The sequence below is a fragment of the Eumetopias jubatus genome, unplaced genomic scaffold (assembly GCF_037043125.1).
Source record: "Eumetopias jubatus isolate StellerSeaLion01/CBP00866 unplaced genomic scaffold, mEumJub1_p1.0 scaffold_13, whole genome shotgun sequence".
In the NCBI taxonomy this organism is placed as follows: domain Eukaryota; kingdom Metazoa; phylum Chordata; class Mammalia; order Carnivora; family Otariidae; genus Eumetopias; species Eumetopias jubatus.
Window position 1 is genome coordinate 4,647,377 of NW_028274819.1, and position 24,096 is coordinate 4,671,472.

Consider the following 24,096-nt stretch of genomic DNA (forward strand, 5'->3'; position numbering starts at 1 on the left):
GCAAATCAACTCAAGTCTGTCACTGGAGCACAAGAGCAGCCAACCCCAGCGTATGCACACACGGGAAGAGCTGCTAGTGAACCCAGCGGGTGGGCCCGAGCAGGCACATGGGAGGCAGCGGACCTTGGAGCCATCTGACCGGAGAGAAGGTGCTTGAGCTTTCAGGAGGCAGCAGTTTTAAGTAAGACAGCAGGCTCAAAGCCAGGATTAGAAAGGTTAGCCTGTGACATTATGGGGCTGAGAAGTGGGCGAAGGGTTAACACTAACATTTATTAAGCACTTACCACAGGCAAGAACTATTCTATCTACTTTTAGGCTTGTACACTTGTTCCTATCAAGTCCCATCTGGCAGGAAAAGCAGCTGAGACAAAGAGAAGTTAGCCCCCACGAGTGACCATGAGCCCCTGGCCCCGGCGCCCTGCTCTCGATCGTCCACTGAGAGGGCTGCAGAGCCCCGGAGTGGAGGCAGGTGCCTGGACCAGCCAAGAGGGCCCTGGTGACAGGCGGGCTCTGGGGGAGCAGGAACCACACTTGTTTATGTGAACAGGTGGAAGGAGCGCGAAAACTGAGCAGCTGTGAAGCAGCACCATATGTGAAACATCATTCTGGAGCACCTGTGAAATTTTACCACCGAAGAGTTACTGGTAGGGCTGGAGGCCAAGAAATGCAGATTGGAGAAGTGCAACCCACGGAGCAGGTGAGAAGCTACAGGAGCAGATAACCATCAGAAGACAAGAGCTAGTGGCAGTGCTCGAGAGGTCAGCAGAAGTAAACTCACGGAGCACCTGTGCGTGGAGCACCTGTGCGTCAGACACGGACGGTTCCGGGTGCTTGGATGACAGCTGTGGGCAAGACGAGTCCCTGGCCCAGGGATGGCATACCCTGAACTCGGGATCTGGTAGACAGCCCGAGAGCTTTATGTCAGGAAGCCCTGACCCCTAGAAATCAATGTGCTGTAGCAGCAATGTCCACAACAGCCAAACGATGGAGAGAGCCCAGACGTCCATCAACAGATGACTGGATAAAGAAGTGGTGTGTACACACACACACACACACACACACACACACACACACACACACACACACACACACACACACACTAGCCATCAAAAAGAACGAAATCTTGCCATTTGCAACAACGTGAAAGAACTAGAGGATATTATGCTAAGTGAAATATAAGTCAGAGAAAGACAAGTATCAGATGATTTTACTCATATGTGGAATTTAAGAAACAAAACAGAGGAGCAAAGGGGAAGAGAAGGAAAAGTAAGACGGAATCAGACAAACCATGAGACTCAACTCTAGGAAACAAACTGGGTTTGTTTGGGCTGCTGGAGGGGAGGTGGGTGCGGGCTGGGGTTAACTGGGTGACGGGCATTAAAGAGGGCACTTGATGTAATGAGCACTGGGTGTTGTATGCTGATGAATCACTGACCTCTACTTCTGAAGCTAGTAATACACTATGTTAATTAAATTGAATTTAAATAAAAAATTAGAAACACTAAAAAAAAAAAAAAAAAGGATCAACGGTGACCCCACACACCTTGTCTGGTTATTAAAGCCCAAGCAAGGTACAAGAGAAGATTTCTAGAAACAAGGAATCAGGCTTTATTTTTGTTGTAGTTATTTTTAATACAGGTACTGTATTGTAGACATCGGTTAGTCTCGCAATTCAGTATGGCCGATACACAGAAACTAGAGTAGAGACTAAATTAGAGTGTACTTTTACTCCTGGTCTTGGGCTGGCCCCGCAACAGACTTTCTTCTTTCCATCCTCATGCCCTTCCCCTGCCACGTAAGACGAGCTACACAAAACACTACTCCAAAGAAAAACCTCAAGGGCTCGGGTGTCAGCAGTAGGTGGGGTGACAAGGATGCTGTGTTACCTTGGGTGGGATGGAGAAGCCAACCAAATCCAAACGGCGTGGAGGGAGCAGTGTGCCAGCCCTGGAGCCAAGCGCCGATGGTGGCCGGCAAGACTCCACCAGGCGAGACAAGAGCATACCAGCCGTCAGCGGTCCCCAAGGTCCTGTGTCACAGAGTCAGCATCCTTGAGACAAGTCAAAGGAGCCCTGTCCTCTGGCGGCGCTAGGTTCCAGAGGACAATGCACGAGGACAGTCTCTTCTGAGGAGCTCACAACAGAAAGGGTTCCTGAGGAGGTGCACAAAGGCCAAGTGAGGCACCCCTGCCATCCGTCCCAGGGCGTACCGCCAACTCCACTGTCCTCGAGCGCTAGGTCGGCCTTGGGAAGCCTCACACAGAATTTCAACACCATTTACAATGGAGAAGTAAATAAGAAATAAGGCATTAAACATTTGATTTTTTTTTTTATTTCCATATGCAATGTAATGTTTAGGCACGCTGCTTGGGATGCTAGTTCTAGAAAAATCGTTGGCCATTATTCAGAATATCCTTTTGGTTTTAAATACTGGTCAGGACAAACAAATGATGTAAAAATACGTGAACAGTTTTCTATTACAGAAATGAAAACCTGATTTGCATCTAAAAGTGCAAGGTGAAGAAATTTAACCCTTTCCCCAGACGATATGGCAATATACGATATATTGCTTCAGCTGTTTGAGAAGGCTGTGATGTATTTTTATATTGACATAGAAAATTATAAATTACATTGAATTAGTATCCATAATCACTATATATATATACACAAACCAGTTCTAAAAAAATACACTGGTTTAGAATTTATGCGTGGAAACCTCACAAGGTACAGGAGAACAATTCCCATGCTTAGGTGCCAGGTTCTGATTTCTAGTTGGAAACACTAGCCTGTAAAATGAACGCGCTCTAATCCATCTGCAGCACAAGCATTCTTCAACTGGCCTGCCTGATATGGTTTAGGTTTGTTAATATGCAAATTGCTCAGAAATGTTCATTGGTGATGCTTGTTAACAAGGTAAATTTTGGTGAATGGGTTAAAAGGCAGAGGAACTACCAAAACAAAACAAAAAACAAAAACAAAAAACAAAATAACTCAAACCACAAGCCATGTACACTCCAAATAGTCTAGTGTTTCACCTGTAGGAATAACCATTTCAAGCAAACAAGACTTTAACAGAACATATGGCTTTACAATAACATCAATTTATCAACTAAGTTGTAGCAATAAATACTTAATCTCTACCAATAGACTTACATTTTTTGATCCGTTTAAAACAATACAGAAAACAGTTACCAATCAAAAACTGGTTATAAAAAGAACACCAAATATTTCTTATTCAAAATCACGTTTGTAAGTTAGAACAACCAAAATAACACTTAGAGGGCATTTCAACCCTACAACTCCTTGCCAGCCTGGAAGAGAAATGAATTCAGAATTTTGTACAAGGTGAAAAATGTATGAAAACTGCCTAATACTTTGGTCACACTAATAATTGTCAAATAGTTATGTTTCAAATACAATAGATCTGTGTATTCACTTTTATAAAACTATTCTTACAGCCATTTTAACTACAGTATCACTACTATTATTACATGGGTGGCACGATCTTATTTCACAGGCTACCCATTATTTAGAACAATACAATATAAACATACGCAAAAATTCTTGGTATTTGTCAATGTGCAATATTTTTACACTTCTGGATCTCTCTGTACAATGTCTTAGAATCTAGAATATAAAGGTTGCTGGTCCTGATCCCTTGCAGAGTGAGTGCAGCAGTGACGGCCTGGTGGGCTCCAGGTGAAGTCTCCAGAGGCCCCGAGCGGTGGCGGCCTGCGGTCCTCAGTCAGCAGCAAGCAGGGGTCACTCATCATACGGGGCCGTTGACGGACGTGTCGCCTGGCATGCTTGGCTGGTCAGTCCTGCGGAGGAAGAGACACACATCTCAGGCACTTAAAGCAGAAACAAACGTGGGTTAGCTCCCCAAGGGCGGGAACATTAATTTTAATACTGTTACGCAACGTCTAACACGAAGCCCGGCACTTAGGAGCTACTTCAGGGAATGCTTCACAAACGCATTTATGGAAAACTCCAGGAAATCCAACAGGTTCTAAGCTTCACCTTAGCCGTGGCCAACAGGCATTTAGCAAGGGCTGCAGCAGAGCCGAGCTCCGTGAAACCATCCCACCTCAGCTTCTTAGAAGCACAGGTAGACACTAGGTCAGTGGTTTTTACTGTTGCTCCCAGACCCGTCACGAGCCACATGCTCATTTCCTCCTTCAAACAGCTTTTTATTTGTTCCATATATTGGAATCCACATAAAATTTCACTTGAAAAGCAGGATTCTTCTACTGAAAGAGGGAAAAAAAAAAAGGCTTGTAAACAAGACCAACTCTTGAAACCAGGTGTGCACTTTTACAAATGTGCTCCCGCCAGGCAAGCGTTAGGGCTGAAGTTGGGAGCACATAAGAGAGAATGCTAGGGGCGCCTGGGGGCGCTCAGTCGGTTAAGCCCCCGACTGTTGGCTTTGGCCAGGTCATGATCTCAGGGTTGTGAGATGGAGCCCCCGTCAGGAGCCAGCTTAAGATTCTCTTTCCCGGGGCGCCTGGGTGGCTCAGTTGTTAAGCATCTGACTTTGGCTCAGGTCATGATCCCAGGGTCCTGGGATGGAGCCCCGCATCGGGCTCCCTGGTCGGCGGGAAGCCTGTTTCTCCCTCTCCCTCTCCCCCCTGCTTGTGTTCCCTCTCTCGCTGTGTCTCTGTCAAATAAATAAATAAAATCTTAAAAAAAAAAAAAAAAAAAGATTCTCTCCCCCTCTCCCTCCACCCCGTGTGCCCTCCCTTCCCTCTCGAAAGAAAGAGAAGAGGGAATGCTAAATGAACGGTATGGTGGCAGATACACAAATTCAACCTTCCTGCTTAAACACAGAAGAGTCTTGGCGGCGTTTCCAGAATTTACAAAGCCGGCTTGGGAAAGGGCACTTAGAGAAGCACTGGGAAGCACACAGGGTGCTTCTGGATCAGCTCGCAACTCACGAGCCCAAGGCTTCAGACACCCGCCAACTTTGACAGAGACCCAGGAAGCTGGCTCCAGGAGCAATGCACTCTGGTGACATTCACAGTGTCTGAGAGGCAGGGGAACTGGGGTTCTGCCAGCAGACACACCGGGTACAGATCGCACCATCACTCCTCACAAGCTGCTGGGTCTCAAGTGCATTTTCTCCCCTCTCCCAGATCAGCTCCTCCCCCTGTGAAAAGGGGACAACAATCCCCACTGAAGGGGGGTGAGTATGTGACGGGTGCCGAGTGCCTGGCATACTGGCCGGCACAGGTATCGCACGTGCTCGATCCACAGTAGTTAAACATTAAATTCCGTGGCCGTGCAATGGAACCCCAGGGCTCATGATAACCTGGTTGTGACAGGAATCATGCGGGGAAGAGGGCATCGGGCAAGTCCCAATGGCTCTCTCTACCCCCCGTACTTCACTCTTAGGACACAGATGGGATGCGCTGGACCACTTACCTTCTCCCTGCCATCACAGCAGCTCAATGTCACCTTCTGAGCGGCCTTCCTCCACCGTCCCATCTAAGTGGGACTCCTGATCTCCCGTGCAGCTGTCCCGATTCTTCAGCAGCACCTCTTTCTACACGTCCCTCTATCATCTGGGGGTCTTTTGTGCAACTGCTTCCCCCCCCGGCCGGCCTAGACCACTGGCTGCCACACTTTCATGTGTTGGATGGACAGACGGATGAACGTGTGGACACAAGGGATGCCCTCCTGTTTGTCCACTGGCCCTCCCCAGTGCTCCCCCGCGACCACCTCGGTCTGGCAGATTGAGAGGTTGGGCTCTTCACACCAGACGTCTCTAGGCGGGTAGAAGAGCAAGTGGGTTCCCCTAAAGCAAGTAATTCTGCCTTCCAGAGAGCCAAGGAAATGATCCCAGAGCCTCTTGTATCATTTATGTCTGAGAAACAAAGAGTCCTGAAGCAACTCCAAATTGGAATAGACCTGGACTGTCCTGCCTTCAAGCAGTTCTCAATATAAAGGAAATTTGTAGGTAGAAATCAGGGAGATGACATAACTGACTAGAAATAAGATCCTACAAAATGCCTTTGAAAAAACATCCACTGAAAACCCCAGGCAAAAAAGGTGACTTGCCCAGAACACTTTGAAGCGTACCTGGGGCCGGGCCCCTCAACACGGGAGTGTTACCATGCCTCCTCCTCCCAAAGCCTCGCTAGAGCCAACACGCTCAAATGGTCCTTATAATTAAGTTGTTTTATACGCCAAGAAGGCTTTTTTTTTTTTTTTAATCACAGAAGCAAACCCCTCATGCTGGCTATAATTCCCATGAGAGAAACAAAAAGCAGGGTTTGCCCCACTAAAGAGGTTTGCCAACCAGTGAACAGAGAGCACCCCCTGCTGGTTCCCACTGGTTATGTCACCTCTAAAGTGACATTTTGGGGGTGGGGGTCTGGTGAGGGGAAAAGTACAACTTCTCTGAAATGGCTTTAAAGGTTACTTTATTCCTTATGGAAGGAATGTACAAACTGAGAGATATATAACAAAAAAGTTAACTCTGGGAAGTGCTGAGCAAAGTTCCTTGTGGTCCAAGGGCAAATCCTCCTCTTCTGGCGCGTGCTCTGCAGCAATCGGAGGCCGCCCTTGCTCTACCTGCGAGGCCGTGCGTACGGGCCGGGGCGCCGGCCCTCGGCGGCTGAGGCTTTGGCTTGGCCTATCCCTTCAGACCACTGGCTCAGTCTAAGCAATAGGTGACTAGAAAGAAAACATCACATTCCAAATCACTCCGCTCTGGCAGTGGGATTTTCACACTTAAGACAAATATTTTGCACACACAAAACCATACAGGGAATCATCTAACAGTTAAGAATATTTAACTACATTTATAAAAGGGTCTCCAGGAAGGCTCTCCCCGTGTGTCACATGTGCGTGATTATGGGAAAAGGGGTGCCAGGTGTTGCTTGTGGCTGGCGGCTGGTGACCTCGTGGAGCCCGTGAGAACTTGGCTACCACAGCCTAGGGACCCCAATCCCAGAGGGGCTCAACATCCGCCTCAACTTAGCACCTCCTCAAAAATGAAAAAAGTGTGTAGGGGCGAGGCACACCAGCATTGGAGAGCCTTCCCTTCCATTCTGAGTAATTTCTTAAAGAGCCAGTGAGGTTTACTGAATCTCCAAAAGCCAGTCAGTTTTTGGATTTTGGGGTAAGGAGGTAAACTTTTCTGAGTTCTCGGCTCAGGCACCCTGCCTAGACGTGGCCTGGAACAATGCTCCTGTGCCGAGGAAGTCCCTGAATGCCCGAGGACACCTGTAATGACCTCTCCATCCCGCCCCGGATGCCAACTTCCCTCCCAGCTCCCGCGAAGACAAGAGACACAGCCAGAGTAGGGCCTGGGCAGATCTGAGGAAGTGGGGAGTTACCTCTGCTCTGGGCTACTGCTGGGGGGCCGGGGGCCCGCAGACTTCGCCTCTGCTGTCTCAGGGCTCTCCTCGACATCTTTACAAGCAGCATCTTGAGAGGTAGACAGTTTTCCTTCCTCACTGCAGTAAAGAGGAGGACAGGCAGCGTTAGACATCCCAGGTGGCGGCACCGGCAGAGGATGAAGGCACATGCAAATGACCCTGAAAGTCATGGCGGCCATGGAGTAAAGCCCTGGGGCCAAGCATGCTCAGGGGAGGGGCCACAGAGACCACAGATGGTGACTGGGAAATCACGAAAGGCAAGGATCACACAGGGGAGGGAACCAAAGGAGGGACAATGTAATGCAGCTGGTGTCTGATAAAGAATGGCCCGCATTACTGTACATACCGATAGGATTTCAACACTCTGAAGCCAAGTGTGCAAAATAGAAAAAGAAATGTACAAGAGTTTCAGAATACTCCTATATATGAGGAATGTGGGGGGGTACTATGTCCACGACTGCACATAAGCAGAACTGCAGACTCGGTGGAGGTGTCAAATGAACCTGTTTGAAGGAATGAGTCTTTAGTTAAGGCATTTTGCTCTCAGGGCCCAGCCCAGCATTCAACAGTCAGCAGGAGAGACCGGTCAGCTTGCTGCTCCTGTCACAGGGGCAGGGTACCAGGGGCCTGCACCAGGACGGAGCTCTCTGACGGTGCATGAGAAATACAGACATTGTGAAGGAAGACAGAGCCAAGAACGGTGGCCAGAACAGGTGAGAGCAGATCCTAAGGGGGCAAGCAAAATATAGGAAGGGTTATCTCCCCCTTTGATGGCTCCTGGCAGAGGAAGACAAGTAGCAAACGCTTTTGATTGTTGATTGTGGGCTGTAAAAGTAGACTGTTAGTGATCCTGTCTGGACTTCCCATTCTGACACAATCCAGGCAGCACTAGAATCAGCTAAAGGGCAACTGGAGATTGCCTCTGGGAAGGGCCACTAATCTCAGAGCGGAGTCCTGTCCTGGATTTGCTTACGAAAAACCTAACTTTAGGATCATTTCTTGGGTGGCTTTCAGATGGGTCTAGGCAATTTATAAGGAGGAAATTGAACTAAAGTCTACAGATCTGTTGACAACCCAAGTCACCTGACCCCTTACTCTGTCCCCCTTCCCCACTCCCTCCCCACAAAAGCAACTCTCCTGATGTGCTTCCTACGTGTTACTTTCATTCTTAGAAAATGTGTATAGTCATTACATATGTGTATTTTGGAGGCACAGAAACGGCTCTGGATTGCATGCCTCATTGTACTTCTCTAACTCAGCACAGCCTGGAAGACCCACCTTCCTGGCGTTGATGGCACAGTGCTGTACGGTGTGAGCCTCCCAACCGCACCTGCTCCTCACAACGACCCTCTGCACAGCGCCGCGCCACCCCCACCACTGTGGCCTCCGTGTGAGCCTCTATTGGCACTTTCAAGTTTTCTCTCTAGATATGTGGGTTTAATCATTTAGGAATTATCTTAAAGTTGGACGTACTTTATGACTGGTACTTTGCCTTTCATTATACATCCTAGTTGCTTATTACTGATGCAGAGAAAAGCTACTCATGTTTAAAATGGATCAGTTACCCAGCAGCTTTGCTGAACTTATTAGTTACAAAAGTTTGCTACTGACTCGGTGGCAGGTGATCATGATCACCACCTATCTGATCTTCCTTCCCTCACAACACTGCCCAGGACGACCATCTATACAGTGCCAGTGACAATGGACAGCCTTATTTGTTCCTTACCTGAAAGTGACAGCATCTGCAACTTCCTCAATAAGTGTGTTCTGCTTCAGTATTTTGGTATTTAACTTTTGCCAAGTTAAGGAAATTCATTTCTGTTCCTGTTTTGCTCAGCTTTGTATGTGTTAAGATTTCATTTTTATTTATCTGAGAGAGATAATGACCTGAGCCGAAACCAAGAATTGGACGCTTAACCGACTGAGCCACCCCGGTGCCCCTGTTTTGCTCAGTTTTAATCATATATGGGTATGGAACTTTATCAAAAGCGTCTTCAAAAATCTCAAATGAATTCCCCCTCAGTCTGTTGACATATCATAAATGACACTTTTCCTGATGGTCCGGGGAAAACCCTAACTCACCAGTACAAACTATTTTTGACACGCTATTGCGCTCGGTTAGCAAATATTTTCTACAGGATTTCTGCATTTAGTTTGCTTGTAAGTGATATGAGCTGATCGTTTTCTGTAATCATCCTTATCTGGTTTGGAATTAAGATTTCACGGCCTCATAAAAAGATCCAGCAGGTTTTGCACTTTTTCTATGTTCTGCAGCAACTGAGGTAGGAATGAGCAGACGAATGTGCCTGAAGCAGTATCGAATCATTACTGCAACCAGCACATCCTAGTTACTTGTAAAGCTGGCCTGCTCTGGAGCTGGTTTGCTCTCTGTTTTCCACCACAGATAATGGCTTGTGTGTGTTCTTTGTCCATTTAAAACTTATTATTAGCTTGTCTTTTTCTTGTTGATATTAGGTTTTTTTCCTACATCCTGCTCCTGAATCTTCCTTTGCAGGTAATGGCGGGTCTTTTCATTTTATCATTTAGAATACCGGAAATTAAAAAAAGAAAATTCATCAACCTTTTCCCTTACGGTTTGGCTGTTTTATGGTTAAAAAACCCTGTAACTCTCAAATTATAAAGAGATGCTCTCATGTTTCCTTCTCAAAGTTGTAGTTTTGCCTTTCGTGTTCATGTTGAGGCAGACTGTATTTTATTTTTCCGTGACATGGGTAATCACTACTTCTCAGTCCATCCTTCCTGCACCGACTTTAACACCATCCTAGCACGCACCAAGTTCCTCTAAGCGTGGGGTCTACCTGCACGGCATGCCCATTAGGAGCTCTCACCTGGTGATGCCTCCCTCCCTTCCTTCCTTCTTCAAAATGACCCTGGTTATTTCTGGCTCTTTCGTCCTCTTTACAAGTATCACCATCAGCCTCTTAATCTCCACGAAAAGCTCCAATGGGATTTTAATTAGAAACGCATTCATTTTCTACATTAATGTGTTAAAAAATCCCAAAGATCTTTTCATTAACAAACATGGCATATCTCTCTACTTATTTAGGTCTTTATTATGACTTTCAACCTTATAGACAGGTTTAACATTTTATTTTTTTTTTAAAGATTTTATTTATTTATTTGACAGAGACACAGTGAGAGAGGGAACACAAGCAGGGGGAGTGGGAGAGGGAGAAGCAGGCTCCCCGCTGAGCAGTGAGCCCGATGTGAGGCTCAATCCCAGGACCCTGGGATCATGACCTGAGCCGAAGGCAGACACTCAATGACTGAGCCACCCAGGTGGCCCTTAACATTTTAATTTTAAAGGGGGCGCATCTAGCACATCTCATATTGGTTTATAGGATGCAATGGCTAAACTTCCCTGGTAATTTGAATACATATCTGTTTGGAATTTGTGTAGAAAATAATATTCTACAAACAAGCAAGAACATTTTAGTCTTTCCAAATCTTTATACCTTTTATTTATTTTTATTTATGCAGCACTGGCTAAGACCGCCGGGCCAGTGCTGAAGAGCAGAGTGACTGAAGGCCCGCCTCACTGTCCGGGTCGTGTCTTGGAGGGAGTATTTCGCATGCTTCACTGTGAAGAATCAAGTCCGCTATAGATTTTCAGAAGACACCTTTAGCAGTTTCAAGGAGCTACTTTCTCGACGGCCAAAAGTTCGTGAATGGCTTTAATTTTCATCAAATATTCCTCTCCATCTACCTAAGGTCCCAATGGTTTTTATCCTTACGGGTCTGTGAATCGCCCCCAGCACACTTTACCCGGTCGCCCTTATCCTCACCTGCCCCGGACACAGCCTCCATCATGACTCAAGAACACCATGTTGGACTCGGTTTGCTAGCTTTTAACTTTGGAGTCTCGTGCATATGCGCCCCCATGGGGAATCCATGCTCCCCTTTTGTGCTGTGTTTTGCAGGGACCTCACCACGAGGTGGGATGCAGCCCTTTCTGCTCTGCAGGGCTCTGCCGAGTACGGAGATGCAGCCTCGAGTGCCAACCCCGCCGCAGCCCCAGCTCCGCCAGGAGTGCTGCTGCTGTTCTTTCAGGGTCATGCTCCTCGTTTCCTGTAGGATTCCTTTATTGATCCATGAATTTAGAAGTGAGGTCAATTTCCAAACAGACGGTTCAAGCTATCACTCTGCTGCTGATTTCTACTGACTGCATTACGTCTGGAGAAGACTGTGCAGGGTATTGACCCTCTGGTTTTATGGGCCAGTTTCTACTTGGCTACAGACGTGTCCGTTTTTTACTCTCCTGTATTTTGAACCCACTAGACTTAATCTACAGTCTTCTGAGTACTAGAAAGAGAGGGGAAAGGCACGCAGAGACCCCAAACTCTCCCTGTCTTCATTCAGACTCGTGGGGCTGAACGGAGGCGCTAAGATGATGTCAGGCTAATGCCTGAACCCACATCTGAATCAAATTAAAGATGTTAACACTCGAGGTGCTCCCTACCCCCCCAACAACCTGAAGCTGCCAGCAGGACCTGGCCCTGGTTACCTTTTGAAGACTGCGGTTTCTGTCTTGGCATCTACAGTGAGGCTGAGGGTTTCCTTCACGCCGCCGTTCATCACTGTCTCCGTTACCTTGCCTGTGCTTTCTGCATCCTCCTCTCCGTCGGAGCTGGCTTCCATGGCCACGCCGGCCGGCGCTGAAACAGGACACACCGCGGACGGTCACGCGTACCAACAACAAGACGTCTCCCCAACCTTCTGTGGGGACCCATCCACCCGATGTTCCATCTACTGCTTGAAAAAGAAAGATGGTTTGCTGGCTGTTGCCTGGGCCATTTCTTGACGGGCAGGCTTCTTAAAGGAGCCATTCCATAGGCTTTTTTCAGCACAGGACCAGTGAGCCTCTCCAGCCTTCCCAGTTCAGGGTCTACCCACACCCCCAACTTCTCCCAGCCAGCCTTACCATTCCGGGGGTGTTCCAGTCCACAGCCGAGGGCACAGGAGGCAGCTGGATATATTCTAGCCTCCACCTGCTTCACCCCACAAGTACTGAGGTTATACTTTTTTTGTTTTTTGTTTTTGTTTTTTTTTTTAAGATTTTATTTATTTATTTATTTGTCAGAGAGAGGGAGGGAGAGGGAGAGAGCACAAGCAGGGAGAGTGGCAGGCAGAGGGCGAAGCAGGCTTCCCGCGGAGCAGGGAGCCCGATACGGGGCTGGATCCCAGGACCCTGGGACCATGACCTGAGCCGAAGGCAGACGCTCAACGACTGAGCCGCCCAGCTGCCCCTGATGTTACAGTTTGTTCAGGCTACTATTCTCATTCGCCCTTTTCCTTTCAGTTGGGTCCCCCTTGGGTCTTTAAGTTACTTTCTTAGGGTTCCTTGTGGATTATTTCTTTGTTCTGTAACAGGTAGCCGTATGCTATACTAGTTACAAGCTGGGGCTCTGAAGTCACACTCCCTGAGTTCAAACCCCAGCCTCACCACTTACTAGCTATATCACTCTAGGGCAAGAAGTTTCTTATCTATAAAATGAAGTTAACTAAACCCACTTGAAGAACTGAGAGATAAAACGGGGTCATCTATATAAAATGTTTAGAAGAATGACAAATAAAGCCAACATTAGTTACTGGTTTTATTACCTTTCCTACCCTTGGTTCTTGTGCCCCCTCCATGTCCCCCTTTCTTTTTCTAAGGACTTACTTCTTTCTCCCCTCCACACACTGATTCCTCACGCTCTTCACCAACCTCCCTCTCCTCCCACCTCCCAAGCCCCATTCATTAGGCTGAAAAGAGCTCAGGGCCTCTGAAAGGAACAACGTGTGCAGTTTGAACATGACAACCCACTGGATACCCTTGTCCATCTCAACTGTTCATAAAGGTGAGAAGAAAATAAACAGCCTTACAGCCTGAAACATGCTGAGACACACATGCGTGCTCCAGCAAAGCAAACTCCAAGCGACAAAAGAACTGGGTACCAGAGGGGCTTGAAAACACACACACCTAATTCTGATTTTATTCACACTGGGCACTGTAGACTAAGACATTCTCCTTTTCTGAGCCTGTTTCCATTTCTGAACACTGACAGGACTGAACAACTGATGATAACAGATCCCTTATGCCTTCTAGAATTACCATGCCTGGTTCTGGAATGAATACATTAATTTCTTTTCATTGGTTGTCCTGGGGACCTCAGACCCACCATCTCAACTCCCTAACTCCATTGAGCCCTTGAGCCTGTGACTCAAGACTGGCTTTATAAACTGTTACGTGGATAAAAACAAGTCTTCAGATCCAGAAGACTAAGCACACAGCCCAAGCCTGAGCAACCTTAGCCGAGCGGCCAGCAGGCTGTGTCAGCTCGTGCCCTGCTCCCCACACCTACCTTCCGGCTGTGCGCCCAGCGCGGCAACACTGGGAGTCAGAGGGCCCATCGGCTCAGTGCTGGTTTCCATTTCCACTGGAGAATTACTCCTTAAAGAATCTTTTGTACTTTTAGAAAAGAGAAAATTCAGATGTTAGCAATGGCAAACAGCCCTCAGTTACCATGGTTCACAAAAACCCTTTGAAAGGCAGCTCTGGTCCCACGGGGGTGACACGGGCAGTCGGTCACAGAGTCCGCTGACAGAGACAGACAGACCTAGGTGCAGAGTGCTGCTTGTGGTGCAGGGAGCGTGTGCGGGTAAACAGCCTGCCAAGTCAGCAGGACGGGAGCATGGAGGGTTCATAGAGGTTTGCAGAAAGGTTCAAAATGCACCAGGCTCCCAGCGCTGGGACAGCAGGGGCTGACAGTGTGTGCTATCAACTGTATCTGTGGTGCCCATCTTAGGAAAATCCCTGCTTGCACTGAGCCAAACTGCCTGCGGGCCTCAATGATACTTAGCAAGAAAATATGAGCTATGCACAGGGGTAAAGGAAAGTGAGCTGCTTCAACAACAGTCCCAGTAACCAAGGGCTCGTATGCCCTAGTTACAAAAGACAGAAGCAAGCAAGAGGTGGAAACTTGACTGTCCAGTGCTAGAATTAAGTCCGTGAAATAATTTACAATACTCTGGAGACATTTCGCACAAATCTCACTTTTGCCCCTGAACTACAGCTTCCTGCTATCCTTAGAGCTGCTGTAAAGCCACGAGGGTTTTAGCCAGTTCTCTGGTTTGTTGAAGATGGTAACCACGAGCTCCTAACAGTCTGTACTCCTGGCTTGCCTATGACCAGTGATTAGTTAAAAACATTACTTGTCAGAGCAGGGAAAGCAACAAAGTCTTTCAAATGGGGTGGTGGAGATAAAGAAAACAATGTTTAGCAAATCAAACTAAGCCTGGTAAGACATGAAATCCATGATCACTACTCACATGCTGGCAATATTATTCAGGAAAATTATGAAATGCCAGGTTGCTGTCATCAAGAATACTACAAACAACAAGGCTGACAGCCATCCCTGTTATGCCCCTTAATTTATGGCACCAGCCTAGCTACAAGTGAAACAGAAGTTCCTATTATCTGTTAAATTCACAATACATTCTGCATTTTCTATAACGCTCCACAGAGAGGGGTCGGTCAGGAGTTCTTGGTTCCACCTCGTTCCTATTCTCCTCAACCCTGTTTTCTGATGGCTCGGGGGGGCTGGAGAAGCCCCAGAAGCCGGCACCCTGCTACGTCACCTCCGGGGGCCACACCATCCCGGGCTACTTCGTGCACAGCCTACTGCCTTTCCCAGCTCATCCTGGGTAAAAGGAAGGAGGACGGAGACTGGTTTCCTTGTGACGTCTAGCCGGGTCGCTGTCTCCGCCATGCTGATTTGTGATCTTGTGCAGGGCACCACCTTCACGAAGGGAGTAAATCAAGGTGACACACCATCCCCAGTTCTCCTACAGGAAGGCGGAGGGAGCTGGCACATGTGCACTCACCTCAGGGAAGATGTGAACTCTGAGAAAGACGCCCAGCCTGTCTCCTTAGTTGGCATTGGCTCCTCTGTGCTCCAGACATCAGACCCCACAGAATCTAAGGGAGCACCATGGGTTGTCTCCATGGGGACATCAAAGTTGGCTGACCAGTTGGGTGCTAAAAAGAGGAGAGAAATCTCCTTTTGAGAATACTTCAAAAGTTCAGTGGACTCCAAGACATTTTTCAGAAACAGATTCACAATGATAAAGGCCAGAGTGGTGGGTACAGGGCACTCTATCACACCACTGGTAGGAGCAGAAACAGCACAATAACTTGGAGGACAATGTGATAACATCTATCCTCTTATAAAAACTGTAGGTTTCCTTTAATCCCTTAATTCCCATTTCTAAGACTTTTTTTCTCCAACAGAAATATCATACGAGGATGCAAAGCTACATATAAAAAATATGCTAATTTCTTACTTCTGACAAATGTACCAAGAGTCTATTAACACGGGGAGGAAGAGGGGTGAAGGAAGGGTGCACAGCCACTCCCTGTACAATCAATCTCTGCAACTTTTCTGTAAATCCAAAGTTATTCCAAAATAAAAAGTTAAAAAAAAAAAAAGCAGAATGTTGGATATTCAACTGCAATAAATTGGAAACTTTAAATGCTTCCCAATCCAGACATGGCCCCACTTCATACTTTTAATGGCCTCCCTGCAGTCCAGTGTAGTTAGCACAAACAGGAAGGATTCTGGTGACATGAGAAGAAATACATATTTGGGGTCCACTCACTACCACCCCCAAACCCTGGAATTGGAATCTCTGAAGTAGTGTCTTTTTGTATGCTAAAGCGATGACTGGTGGCCTCAGGATGGGGCTCAGGATGGGGCTGGTTGCCAGGGGAACCAGCCTGTGGTTAGAGGGCTGGAACTTTCAGGCCAAGCCCATAGCCCACCCTCCTAGGAGGGAAGAGGGGCAGAAAGTGAAGGAAATCACAAATGGCCAATGATTTAATCAAACATGTCTACTTAATGAAGATTCCATAAAAAACTCAGACTTCAGGGGTTCAGAGCTTCTGGGCTGGTGAACAGCAGGTACATCCCAAGCTCCATGGGAACAGAAGATCCTATGCTTGGGACCCTTCCCGCCCATGTTTCTATTTCTCCCTTCATCTGGCTGCTCACGTCTATCCTTTAAAACAGCATCACCGCGCTGGCTGCCGGCCGAGGTTGGATCTAACCTGCAGGTCTGTTTAAACGTCACCTCCTCAGAGATGTGTCCCTTCAGGTGAACTTAGGTCTCTGTTCATGTGCTCTCACTGCACACCATGCTAGGCTACACAGAAATGATCTTCCCAGAGGAGCGCCCCAGAATCTACCGCAATCTCTCCGTTTCCTCAAGAGACTCTAGACTCCTGGATGCAGAGTCTGCGTGCCACACCTGGTACACAGCCGGAACTTGATAAAGCCATGTAGACTTGAACTGAATTACAGAGAGAAAAGCCCATTTCTTCCTCCTGAAGATGGTGAGCTAGGGAAGCAATGAGAGGAGAGAGGCCAAACCTCTTTTCCTCCATGGCTCTCACTTTCCGGGTCTGTCCCGTGGGGCTGTGCTGGGTTACTGCTAAGGTCCCGGCCAGCTCTGAGGTGGTAAGGCCCACCCGGCACCCAGAGTTGGCTTTCAGCCTCCAGGAGTGAGTATATGGAGGCCTTCCTGGGGAAAAGGATGCGCTGTCGGCCAGGAGGAAAGTCCCAATATCAACCCACAGAAAAATGTATTTGAATTTTTAGAGGTTAACAGGTATTTTTTAAAGGACAGCGAATGCAAGTCTTCTTAGCAAGTAGCAGGACACAAATAAGCACTGAGGCCAGACACGTTCTAGGGTTACAGGCTTCCTCAATCAACTCTGAAGAACCCATTTCAAATAGTTTCAGCTTGAAGCGGTTTCCTCTGGTTTGGTGCATTCCCGATTCCACAAACATAGCCTTTTCTTGTCTTCCATAATCTCTCGTCTCTCCCCTGCTGCCAGAGCCTAGGACCACCCCCCACCCCCCCACAGCGTGCTGCACCTCTAGCCAGACCCACATGTGGGGGGGAGTCCACATTGTTAGACACACGCCATCATCAGAGGGATGTGCTCCTTCCTTCAGGCCCCATCCAGACATATCTCCAAGGGGACTCAGAAGACTGTGTTTCAACCTAACTCCCATCCTGCAGATCAGAGTGCCTCGTTTTTGTTTTTGTTTTTAAGATTTTATTTGACAGCGAGAGAGACAGCGAGAGAGGGAACACAAGCAGGGGGAGTGGGAGAGGGAGAAGCAGGCTTCCCGCAGAGCAGGGAGCCCGATGCGGGGCTCGATCCCGGGACCCTGGGATCATGACCTGAGCCGAAGGCAGACGCTTAATGACTGAGCCCCCCAGGCGCCCCCAGATGCCTCGTTTTAAAACACACTTCCAACACACGGTGACTAACACAGATGAAGAGAATGAAGGAAGAGGACTCACGTTCACTCAGGTCTACCTCCATCTTGTCCTCCGCGCCGGCACTACTGGGCTCAAACAGGTCTTGTTTCGCTCCGTCTTCTTCTTCAGAATCTGTACTTTCCTCACTGTCTGTACTCCCCGAGCTGAGGAGGGGGGGAGACCGAAACAGTTAATGCTGCCTGTCAGTCACCAGCGAAATCCAGAACGTTCTGAAGGTCATCCAGTAAGAAAGAATCATATGCATGTCAACTGATTCATCCCTGCCTTCGTGAGTGTGCCGCCTGACTGCTCTCAGCCGTTCCCACCGGCCCCCGGCTCTGCGCGGACGTTTGGGGCGCATCTGCAAACCGCCTCCTAAGAGGGCCTAGAGGTATCTCACTGCAGCGCTCACTGGCATCTCCCTCATGGCCAAGATGCGGAGCTGCTGCTAACGTGCCACTCCCCGCACCACACATCTTTTCTGCAGGGTCTTCTCACATCTGTAGCGCGGTTTAAGAAATAGGTTACTGTCTTTAATTCTCAGAGAGCCCTGAGAGTCCTTTCCGCACCCTCCAAAGAAGCCTTGTGTCAGGCACGTGATCGCAAATGTCCTCCCCAAGTCTATGCACCATCCCTTCCTTCTTACTAGTGTCACTAGCCGAGCAGAAGTGCTTAACTTCGACAAGGTTGAGCTTACGAAAATTTCCTTTCATGCACAGTGTTTTTGGCATCCTACTTCAGAAATCTTTCCCTAACCCAAGGACACAAGGATTTTCTACTGTAAGTTTTACAGTCTGACGCTTCACATTTAAGTTTAAGATCCGTTTGGAATCCATGTATATATGGAATTTGGAATCTAGGTGTATATATATGGTAAAAGGTATGGACTGAGCTCATTTATTTTGCATACAGATGTTCACCTGTTCCAGAACTATCTGTTCAAAAGACTATCCTTTCTCCACGGAAATGCTTTTGCACCTGCACCAGAAGTCAGCTGTCTCTAAGCCTACTTAATTTACACTCTCTTCAGTCCCCGGAACCATTCTGTCTTACGGATCACACTTGTCTCGATTACTGTATTTTGACATCAGGTACTGTTGGGAGTCTTCTAATTCCATTCTTTACGAAAGCTGTTTTGGCTCTTCTAGCTCCTTTGCATTTTCATTTGAATTTAAGTACTAGCTTGTCGACAGTTACTAAAAAACCTATTATCATTTTACTTGAGATTGCATTGATTCTAGATCTGGGGAGAATTGGCATATTAACAATATTGAGTTCCAAATCATAAACATTTATCAATTCTTATTTCTCTCAGCTGCCTTGTAATTTTCAGTGTCCAAGTCTTAACACATCGTGCCAGATTTATCCTTACGTATTTAATATTTTGATGCTACTCTGAATAGGATTATTTAGTAACTTCAATTCCGTTTGTTGGAATTGTACAGAACTACAATTATATAGACCTAGCACCATGCAATCATGCCAAACCTACTTAACTGGTCTAATGATCTTTTCGCAGATTTCAACAACAAATTTTCTACAATGACAAGAACTGTTGTCTGTGAATAAAGATAATTTTTACCCTTTCCTTTCCAATCTAGATAGCTTTTCTTTTTCTTGACTTATTCGTACTGGTGAGAAGCCCCAGGAACAATCCTGAAAAGCTGTGTTAAGAGCAAACATCTTTTGTCTTGTTCCTGATCTTTGGGGGAAATCATTCCGTTTTTACCATGCTGTCAGCTGTAGGTTTATTGTAGAAGCTTTAATCACATTAAAGAAATTCTCTTCTGTCTCCAGTTTGCTAAGAATTCTTATCAGATATAGATGCTGGATTCAGCCACATGCTTACTGATTGATTTTCAAATGCTAAACCAACTCAGTATTTCTGAAATAAACCCTCCTTGGTCATGACGTATTATTGTTGCGTTGATTTACTAAAACCGCATGATGAGAGTTTCTGCATTCACATTATGAGAATAACTGAGTCATTTTTCTTGTCATGTCAGCTTTGGTTATCAGGTCACACTGATGTGGCCTCACAGAATGCCATGGGCCCTATTCCCTCCTTTTCCATTTTCCAGAAGCTTTTATAAAGCTGGTCTAATTCCTGAAATGTTTGGTAGAATTCACCAGAGAAGCCATCTGGGCCTGGAGTTTTTGTGTGTATGGGGGAAGTTTTAAACTAAAAATTCAACTTCTTTAGTAGATAAAGGACTATTTGGGGTTTTTTTCTTTTTGTTTTGTTTTGAGTTTTGGTAGCCTGTGTCTTTCAAAGATTGTCTAAGTTGTTAGATTTACTGGCACAGAGTTGTTTACAATATTCCCTTTCTATTCTTTCAGTACCAGCAGTGATGTCGCCTGGCTCATTCCTGGTACGAGCCATTCCTTTTTCTCCTGACCGTTCTGCCCAGAGGTGCATCAACTTCCTCAATCTTCTCAAAGAACAGCTTTTGACTGCAACCATTTCCTCCACTGTTGTTCTGTTTGCCCTTCATTCTGGTTTCTTGAGGTGGAAGTGAAGGTCACTGGTTTGAGAGGTTTCTACTTAATATAAACAGTAAAAAAATGATCCTTTGAATACCCCCTTCGATCTCTTCTGTAACTCACTTGTTATTTAGTTTCCATGTATTTGGAGGTTTTCTAGAGGTCTGTTACTGAGTTCTAATTTAATTCCACTGGTGTCAGAGAACATACTTTGTAGGACTTGAAAACTTTGGACTTTACTGAGATTGGCTTTATGGCCCGAATATGATCTCTCTTGGTATGAATATTTCATGACCCTTGGAAACAGTGCCTGTCCTGCTGCTGCTGGGTGGGGACCTTTGCAAATGTCCAGCAGCATCACAAAAGCTGACAGTATTGTGTGTTCTGGGTCTTGGCTGATTTCTGCCCATTATCCATCACCGGAGGAGGAGTGTTGGAGCACAGGACCAGAACTGTGGATCTGTCTACTTCTCTTGCAGTTTTCTCAGCTTTTGCTCTGTGTATTTTGAAGCTCTGTTATTAGGTACATAGGCATTTCAAAGTGTTATGTCTTCCTAAAGACCTGACCCTGTTAGGACCCTTCCCCTTTACCTCTTTTCTCTGAAATCCGCTTTATTATTAAATAGGTAGATGTTCTACTTTTCCTTTAACCTGTTTGTGTCTTTATATTTCAATTATTTCTCATAGGCAGCATATGTGAGACCCGATTTTTTATCCAATCTGACAATCTCTTCACTTTAACTGGGGTTTGGGGATCACTTATTTAATAGTATTCAACGATTCCTGACGGGGCTGCCTAGTTTAAATGCTATCGTACTGCTAGCTGTTTTCGGTGTGTCCCAGCTGCCTTTTATTTTTTTGCCCTCTTTTAGATACTTTTTATGATTTAATTTCCTTTGTTGGCTTATTAACTATAATTTCTTGTTTTGTTGCTGAGTGGTCCCCAATATACATCCATAACTTAACACATTCTATTCTCAAGTGAATCATACCCCAAAACCAGAAACCCCAATGTCTGTCAGCAGGCAAACGAATAAACAAATTCACCCACTCGGTGAGTAGTACACCCATTCGACGGAACACTACTCACCCATAAAAAATAATGAACTACTGATACATCACCCAACATGAATGACTCTCAAAAATAATGTTAAGTGGAAGAAGCGACATTAAGTAGGTAATGTGCAATTTGATTTATATAAAACTTTAGAAAACACTAATCATTCTAAAGGGACAAAAAGCAGATGGGAGAAGGCACTATAAAAGGACAGGAGGAAACTTTTTCGGGAGATGCGTTAAGTTAATGATCTTGATTGAGATGATGGTTTCAGGGATGTATTCATGGATATATTCCTATGTCCAAACTTACCACACTGTGTAACTTATATAATTCATTATGTCAATTATCCCTCAACAGAGCTATTAAAAAATAATAAAAAGTTGCCTTTTCTCATCATCCCGTGTTCCTTCTGGGGATCCACTGTCACGTCCTTCAGATACTGTCTTCACCACCATATTTCTTTACACTCTCTACAAACAGTGCTGCAATGCTGTAACAATGTGTGAGGACAGTCTGCCCCCAGAACATGGATGGCAGTAGGCAATGGCCATTTAGTGAATTTACTCAACATGAGGACCAAAATTTCATAGCAAATGGTGACAAACAAGTCTGACTGGGGCTTTATCTTTAAAAAAAAAAAAAAAAAAAAAATTAATTAAAAAATTTTTTAAAAAATCATCATGAAGGTATTTGTCTCTTGCTTCCTGCTCCTGGAGCTGCAGCTATCTTGTGATTACAATGTGCAGAAGATGGAAAAGTGGGCACAAAAAAAGAAGCTAGGTTTAATGACCTTCAACAGCTGTGGATCATGAGACAAGTACACTTTCCCTGGTTTGAGCCACAGTTGGCTCTTCTTATAACCTAAAGCAAGAAGCCTTCCTAAGAGACACAACATAACTGCTGGTCATGCAGAGAACAGGCAGGTGATGCTGGCATGTTCTGTTCACCAAGAGGAATAAATGGCTAGGGGACAGGGGCGGACAGGGGCCGGGAGGGAGTTTGACTTTCACTGTATATCCTGTTTTCTCTGAATTGTATGCCATGTGGAAACATTACTTATTAAAAATAAATAAAATAAAAATGAAGGTTCAGTTGCTATTCTCAACTACGAAGATTCTGGTAATGGATACTCAGATAACAAGAACTCCCTGTGTACTGAAACAAAAATGTATATAGGTTCTTGGACTAGAGTAACTTCAACAAAAAAATAAATAAATAAACAACTGGACTGATCCCAGAGGAGACAGGACTCTGTCTCCCCAAGTTAGATTAACTTTTAGAAACAACTTTTCTCGGGGCGTCTGGGTGGTTCAGTTGTTAGGCGTCTGTCTTCGGCTCAGGTCATGGTCCCGGGGTCCTGGGATCAAGCCCCCATCGGGTTCCCTGCTCGGTGGGAAGCCTGCTTCTCCCTCTCCCCCTGCTTGTGTTCCCTCTCTCACTGTGTCTCTGTCCAATAAATAATCTTTAAAAAAAAAAATTAAAAAAAAAAAAAGAAACAACTTTTCTCTTTCTTGGAGAAACTTTTAGTCTTTCATAGGAAAAAATACATAACTCAGCTGCTACCATTGTTCCTGGTAAGGGAACATCTACTCAGGGCACTTTATACTACATTGCTCAGCAACACCTCCCATTCAGAAAAGGCTGTGTCATGACGCTTTATGAACTATGTCTAAACACTTCCAGCATTTTCAAGTTCATCACCTTGACTCATCCACATCCTGTCACACTGCAGACAGGAGTACTGGTACCACCTCACATCAAGCTAACAAGGGCATTTCTTTCTTTCTCTTTACATAGGTTCCACACCCAGTGCAGAGCCCAATGTGGGACTCGAACTCACAACCGTGGGATCAAGACCTGAGCGCTCAACTGACTGAGCTACCCAGGTGCCCCAAAACAAGGGTATTTCTGATCATGACAAAAGCACTGGTCTCTAGGTCACATATGTACATCTATACAGGATACACTGTATGTCTCCTAACCATCATTTACTTTATGCACTGGGTATTACTGCTACTGTAACACACTCTTTCACCTGGATCGTCTTTGGGATTCTGGTGTAAAGGCAATGTGCTTTTCCTCCCAGATGTCTTCCTCATCAGAGCCACCATCATCAAACTGCTGTATTCTCTCCTTACAACATGCTTCAAATAAGGCAATATTTCCCTAAATAAAAACAAGTGAGAGAAAAGGAATAAAAATATTTAAAAATCAAGTTATTTTCTCCAAGTTACCAATATAAATCATGTTTTTCATTTCCTTTTTTTTTAAAGATTTATTTTAGAGAGCGAGTGCACGAACACAAGTGGGGGGAAGGGCAGAGGGAGAGGGAGAGAATCTCAAGCAGACTCCCCACAAAGCGTGGAGCCCAATGCAGGGCTTGATATCACAACCCTGAGATCATGACCTGAGCTGAAATCAAGTCGGATGCTTAACTGACTGAGCCACCCAGGCACCTCCCCCATTTCCTTTTAAAGACAGTGCCTAATATACACCAAAATAAGTTGTAAAAGCATCTAATGTCAGCTTCTGTATAACAGAGCGTTCCCCCAAAAAGAATGGATTCAAAACTTCAAAGAAGCTCCCCCAAAAGATTGGATTCAAAAGGCCCATATAGGAGTCTACACTGTCATCACGGACTCGCTCTCCTCTGATAAAGCAGTGGGTTACTTCCGAGAGCTTCCCTGCCCCACCAACTGAGATGCAGTCCCACATGTGCCCTAACAGGAAAGCAACATACATCTCCTCTGCTTTTACCAGTCCGGCTCAGCAGTGGTGAGTGTCAACAGTCCAATCAGGAGTTTCCACCTTATCACATCAGCAAACAAACCAGTAGTCT

General features: G+C 46.0%; 1 protein-coding gene across 11 annotated transcripts in view; it reads right to left on the reverse strand.

The window, feature by feature from the left end:
* Nucleotides 1–1,584: 1,584 nt before the first annotated feature.
* PPP6R3 (protein phosphatase 6 regulatory subunit 3) overlaps nucleotides 1,585–24,096 on the reverse strand; it is a 140,182-nt gene continuing 117,670 nt past the window's right edge. For 6 of the 11 annotated variants that reach the window (XM_028118065.2, XM_028118062.2, XM_028118061.2 and 3 more), the window contains 7 exons: nucleotides 23,293–23,423; nucleotides 17,756–17,877; nucleotides 15,269–15,422; nucleotides 13,747–13,853; nucleotides 11,907–12,057; nucleotides 7,340–7,459; nucleotides 6,405–6,674 (listed from right to left, as the gene is read on the reverse strand). In XM_028118065.2, coding sequence (XP_027973866.1) covers nucleotides 6,569–6,674; nucleotides 7,340–7,459; nucleotides 11,907–12,057; nucleotides 13,747–13,853; nucleotides 15,269–15,422; nucleotides 17,756–17,877; nucleotides 23,293–23,423 — 891 coding nt within the window. In that variant the 3' untranslated portion in view covers nucleotides 6,405–6,568. The other 5 variants (XM_028118069.2, XM_028118067.2, XM_028118064.2 and 2 more) reach the window with 2 other exon arrangements.